Consider the following 6,647-nt stretch of genomic DNA (forward strand, 5'->3'; position numbering starts at 1 on the left):
TTGGACACGACTGAGCGACTTCACTTTCACTTTTCACTTTCATGCATTGGAGAGGGAAATGGCAACCCACTCCAGTGTTCTTGCCTGGAGGGATTCTGGGAGCCTGGTGGGCTGCCGTCTCTGGGGTCAGACAGAGTCAGACACGATTGAAGCGACTTAGCAGCAGCCAGCAGCAGCCAGAGGATGTTGTGCTCTTAGATATTCTTATAGAGTAGCTAGAAATCCAGTTTTCAATGTGATGTCTATTTTTAAATAATTGCCATAACTGCTGGCTTCATATACACAGTCCAAGGTTTCAGCCTCCTTCTCCACCACAGAAATTGCAGACTGGACTTGAGTTACCTTCTGGGTCATGCTGGATCCTGCAAGGAAAGAGCCTTTACTTACACCCATGATGGTATAGGGGATGAAGTGCTTAGGACCTAATACCCCAATTTCATTGCCCCTTATCCCTGCCTTTCAAGATGCATCAGGTAACAATGCTCTGCCCACCCCCCTCCACAACCTTGGCACTGAGAGAGGGCATGAGTCCTGTGTGTGGCCACCCTCACCAAGACAGACAGAGGCTCTGCCCGCCCTTGGCGCACTGGCAACCAGCATATGGGCAGCTCCTCCCTGCAGTGACGCGTCCTCTGCTCCATTTCAGATCCAGATCTGAGTTCTGCACCCTGTGCTCAGGAGGTCCAGGCAGAGCTCCTGGGCTATGAGATCGCTTCTGCCCCACGCAGGAAACTGAGTCAGCAGCTGGAGGGTAGTGTGTCTGTGTTGTGTCACACGCTTCCTTTCTAGGAGTGAAATGCTAAACTTCTGCACATTGGTTTGTCAAATTAGAACACTCTCAGACTAGAAATAAACAGTGGTAAAACGGAATCATGTTCAGTTCGTTCTCCTTTGGATCAGAGAATCAAAAGGAACAATGGGGTTTCCACTCTAACAGAAAGGCAGAATTTTTCACTGCAATCTTTGTCTCTGCCTCCTATGGAATCTAGTAAAAGTTACCTGCGAAATATTTTGTTGTCTATGAACAATTTCATATCTGGCCTCTGCATCACAAAATCTGTCAAGCGTGTGCCATGTTAAATAGCAGCAGGGGGAGAAATACATGTGTATGTAATCACAGTTTACATGTGTGTATTTGTGCAAACAAAAGTAAATTCAGAAAATTTTAGTCAGTGCCTAAATATAAGAACTCCTGTTAAAACTCAATACATGTATTTCTGAATCACCCCGCAACTCTTCCAAACCACACCCATTAATTGTGGTGCAAATTAGGATAGGGTAAACCCTAAAAATACACAAATCCAGAGCCAAAGCATTATAAAAAGCAATAGAAATGCTGTTAGAAATGCCAGCAGAGTTCAATCTCCATTGACCTCTGTTGCTTGCATCATAAGTCTTAAAACTCTTTGACATCTTAAACATTGGGAGCTGTGTCTCACTGCTCTAGACATGGGTCCATGAAAACATGTAAGACCAAGCTCATCAAAACTTTAAATGTTATTGTTCTTCATAAGGGCTTTGCCTGGTGGCTCAGCTGGTAAAGAATCCCCTGCAATGTGGAAGACCTGGGTTTGATCCCTAGGTTCGGAAGGTCCCCTGGAGAAGGGAATGACTACCCACTCCAGTATTCTAACCTGGAGAATTCTTGATAAACCAATTTGCTTAATGCCAGAGATGAAGATGGACCAGCATTCTTTTTACCCTCCCTCTCAGCTTTATCAAGTAGCTTTCACTTGAAAACTCTCGAAATTCTTGAAGCCGCTAAAGCAAACACTAGATTTTAGGCTTTTTTATCTAGAGAAAATTGCCTTCGAAAGTTTCTGCTTTCGCACAAATTACTAAATGTGCTTAGAAAAATCAATGAAACTTCCTCATCACACCTGTATTTGTTGCTGTTTAGTCACTAAGTTGTGCCCGACTCTTTGCAACCCCCATGAACTGTTACCCACCAGGCTCCTCTGTCCATGGGATTTCCAAGACCAGAATACTGGGGTGGGTTTCTGTATCCTTCTCCAGGGGATCTGCTCAACCCAGGGGCTGAACTCATCCTGAAGAAGATCTTCTGCGCTGGCAGGCGGATTCTGTACCACTGAGCCCCCGGGGAAGCCCAGGCCCATATTTACTAATTGTCTAAAAAAAGAATTTGCTTTAATAAGATACACACTGTAGCAGAACAGAAAATTCCGTGTCTTGCAGTCCCAATGAGGAAACATATTTGCCACATGAAGGTTTTTTTTTTTTTTTAATATAGCCCTCATTGCCATGGTAAAGACCTGCAATGTATGTCCCCTTTCATATGGCTACTGAGGCTCAGCTATGAGCCCTGGAATAAGCAGGTTATTCAGTCACAGAGAATCTGAGCAACTTTATGTTCAAAGACATAAATGATGATGACTGCAATTTTTTGACTTCAGTGTTCAGGAATATATATATAGACTCCTGTGGTTGCCCATTGAGTAAAGTACAGTTTTGATTATTGCATTAACTAATTTTTTATCAAATGAAAACTTCAAAAATTGTAAAATACTAAGAATGCAATGGTATTTAACAAAAAAAAAAACAGATTTCATGATGGTTCTATCAAGTAGTTTTTAAGAATATTTGTCATGCATCAGAATGATTGAGTTCCTACCCAAGCTCTGCTCCTAACTGGTTATGTAACCTTGATTAAGTTACTAAACATCTCTACAGCTCAACTTTAAGATTTTTAAAATGGAAGTTTCCTAGTATCCACCTGAAGAGGTGGAGAGGGATTTAAAATGCTTAGCCCATTGCCCATAAACCTGCCAATGTCACATAGTGGGGACAAACAGAGCTCAGTGAGTGAATAAAGTGATTTGTGAAAGAAACATTATTTTAAGACACATGTGGTGTCTTAAAGCAATACAATCCTGAAGCAGGAGACTCGGTCATGTCTACTGTATTCTCAACACTTATTCATATGACTGACACATATAAGCAGGTGCTCAAAAAGTTTTCCTGAATGAATGCAGGTATAACTTGGAATGATTATATTTCATGTAAGCATGAAATCATAATTTTAAAGAGCATTTTCTCTTGTACTTACTCATTGTACATACCAAGGAAATGTTGGTACCAAATAAAGCAAAATGAAATGAAACAAATATGAAAACACAAAAAGTCGAACCTCTAACTGAACGTACATTCTCTTAGAGCAATAGAGCTCCTGCACATGAGTGCTCATGCAAGCATTATTTATAAGAGCTAAAAAGTGGAAATAACCAAAATGTTTCCAAAACAATCACTCTTCAAGTGAAGAATGGATAAGGAGAATAGGTGCTATCGCAGAGCAGCCTATTAAGTGACCATAAGGCGTAGTGGAGAGTTGATATGGAGACACGCCATGGAGAGACTCCACGAGGTGAAAGAAGACAGGTACAAACAGTCATATGTGAGCCGATTCTATCTCTAGGAAATGCCCAGAACCGTCAAATCCACAGAGACAGAGAACAGAGAAGTGGATGCCCGTTTCTGGGAGAAACAGGGAATGAGAGTGACTGCTAATGGGCACCAAGTTTCTTCCTGAGGTGGTGTTCTGGAATCAGATAGTACTGATGACTGCACAACTCTGTGAACATGCAAACCACTCGATTGTACAGTTAAAAGCGTGAAGGTGATGATATGTGAGTCATCTTTATAAAGCTGTTATTTAAAAAGTGATAGAGCTGAAAATACTCATATTAATTACAGATCAAGTGCTGGGACAGAAAGTCCTGGGGGGTTCTAATCTGCCAATATCAGGGCAAAGTAAGATGGTTATAATGCTTTCATCTTAAAGAGGAGGGTTAAATTTATGAAGAGGGTTTACCATAAAGCAAATTCAGCTCGTATTTCAGGATCCCTTAGTGTCCTGGGCCCAAGAAACTAGATTCTGCAATTTCATTTTCTTTTTCTTAAGAAGAGCCTCTGAAATCAGAGAAGACTCAGGCTCTGTAAAACCTTCATCTGTACCTGTCAGTCCCACAGAATCATACAAGAGGATAAAGGACCGGTGAGGTTCAGAGACCTCCAGAATGCCAGGACGAGTTTCTCTCAGTGAGTTTTATTCATTGCAAGTTACAGTGAGAGCCACACATTTCTCTGTTTTCTGCTCCTCTGCTGTGGGAACATTGTGAATATGTCAAGAATTTAGAATCCCGGTCAACCAAAGTCCATGTGCCCTCTTTTCACTAATGGACTGAGTGTTTGCTTGGTCACTGAATTTGACACATTTCAAAAGGATCAGAGGCCTCAATACAGCGATAAAGATAATATGTCAGGTTCCGTGGTCATGCTTATGTCCAGAACTTCTCACAGCACAGATCCTCAAGACCAGAATCGGGATCATGACCCAGCATTCTGTAAAGAGCTGCCATGATGACAAGATGCGGGTGGAGCTGTGTCACCAACATATAAGCAAGACACCTCATGCACAAAAGGTTCACTGACTAGACTGCTCTGGCCCATGGGGCCCTTGACAGAAGGAATATCTTCTCAGGAAACCATCTTCATGGGACTCACAGCAGCAGCATTTCTTGAGCAACCATAAGAGGTGGAAAAGTCAAGGGAAGACAGTGTGAAGGCCCCAGTCACTAAAGATGGAGTGTCTGCAGGTGAAACTCAGCAAGACACAAAATTCTGGTCTGAATTATAACACTCAGACAGTAGCTTCAAGGCCATACATTCATCCATGAACGAGGTGCCTGGAGTTTCCATCAACAGGTTGTGACATATTTCAGCATATATCAACTGATCTGTCACTGAACAGAGTTAATGTCACTTTCAGGAATTCTATGCCATCTGGATAAATGTGACTGGGCTAAAAACAGGCATTTCTGGAGAAGGCCTTTAGATTCCTCTTTTCACTGTTCCTCCCAGATTCCTCTCTATAGACCAATCGAAAAATTGCAGGGTTCTTGGCACTGAGCTTCAGAGCTGGAAGTACTTTGATGATGCCTCTGGCATAAAACAGGGTCTCTCAGGTGGATCAGCAGTAAAGAATCTGCCTGACAAACAGGAGACATGGGTACCATTCCTGGGTCAGGATAATTTCCAGGGGAAAGAAACGGCAACCCACTCCAGTCTTCTTGCCTGGGAAATCCCATGGACAGAAGAGCCCACTACAGTCACAGGGTCGCAAAACTGTTGGACATGACTTAGTACACAAACAACAGCACAGCTAGCATAAAACACCTAAGACAGAAAGAGCCACCCCCGTGCAGGGCTGCCCACAGCCAGAGCCCCATCTGCACTCTGGGTTTGTGCTCAGCTCCCCCCGCAGCCCTGTGTCACTGTGTCACCCAGAGCACAGTAGTACACAGCCGAGTCTGATGCTTGCACTGCCCGTTTCTGCAGGTGGAAGGACCTGTCACCCTGAACAAGAGTGGCCTGAAAACCTTCACTCTTTGGCTTTGGGTCTCTCGCCGAGCCCTTCAGGAGGAGTTGAAGAGCTTTGTTGAGATGCTGGACGTACCAGTAAAGATAGGAAGCCGAATCAGCCGTCTGGTAAGTGCAGTTCAGGGTCATGAGAGCCCCCTCTGAGACAGTCACTGGGCCTTCTGTCTGGCTCACTGAGTCACCATTGGTCCCTCCTGGAAGAGAATCACTTCGTTATGTTAGAAATGAACAGGAGGACAGATTTCATCCAGAGAAGAAAAATAAAACTTACCTATAATCATAGGAATATTAAAAATCATTAATGTGTAGGATAAAATGTTACTTACTGAATATTAAGATGATCAGAAGAACTGAGTGAGTGGCAGAATGCATGTTCTCAAAAGAAAACGATCCTTGTTCCCTGCAATACACCATCTAAGAAATCTAGTCTCCATCTGAATGTTACAGAAGCTCCTCGCTCAGAAACTGAGAGCCCCTTTCTGTACTGCAGCAATATTCTGTCTTGTGGCTACAAAGCAGGCAAGTGAATCAGCTCCTGAATACAGTGAGGAACCGCATCTGAAGGAAGACCCGCCCTCTGGTGGTGATCTTGAAAATTGCACCACAGTCTGGTCTGACCTATTTCTCCTGGTAACAGTTTGTGGGGTACATACAGGAGAATGGGACAGGACCTTAACAAGAGAGTCCTAAACATAAGCGTGCTTGGGGAATAGTCTATTATTACTTCCATAATTTTTTGCATGGCACAGGTATCTCTAGCTTCGCAAGAAACCCCAGTTACAGTTTCTAGATGGAATAGTCAGAGGTTCCTTCCTTGTGTCTCTGATTCCCATGGGTTAGAGAAGGCTCCCTCTGTATGGAAAGTGTTTCCTCCTCTCCTCAAATCATCTCTCTGAAGTAGTTACATTCATGTTGACTCTGTCAACATGCTGTGGATAAAATTTTATCTAAGGCAGGTGTCAAATAATGTGTAGTTACGTGATAAGGTTATTATCCTGATTCATCATGGAATGACAGATTTGTAAAACACAATGAAAGTAAAATACATGACTTCTTTTTCGCTGATGACAGTAGAGTTGATCTTCCAATTGGAAAACTATTTGGACCTTGAACATCAGGGAGCACAGAGATAAGGAAAACATGAGATGAGCACTAGCATAGCCCAGCTTCCTTCATGGAGGCAGCTTCCAGGCACCAGTGCACAAGGGATTAACCAAAAATAGTGCAGCTGTCTCATTGTGGGATTGAGA

At 43.0% G+C, this 6,647-nt stretch overlaps 1 gene segment (V, D, J or C); it reads right to left on the bottom strand.

Moving 5' to 3' along the window:
• Window positions 1–5,265: 5,265 nt before the first annotated feature.
• Window positions 5,266–5,959, bottom strand: LOC102190954. The segment is given in 2 exon segments: window positions 5,266–5,591; window positions 5,724–5,959. Coding segments are annotated over 2 exon segments (414 nt in total).
• Between the last annotated feature and the right edge of the window lie 688 nt (window positions 5,960–6,647).

Source organism: Capra hircus, unplaced genomic scaffold (assembly GCF_001704415.2).
Source record: "Capra hircus breed San Clemente unplaced genomic scaffold, ASM170441v1, whole genome shotgun sequence".
Classification (NCBI taxonomy): Eukaryota; Metazoa; Chordata; class Mammalia; order Artiodactyla; family Bovidae; genus Capra; species Capra hircus.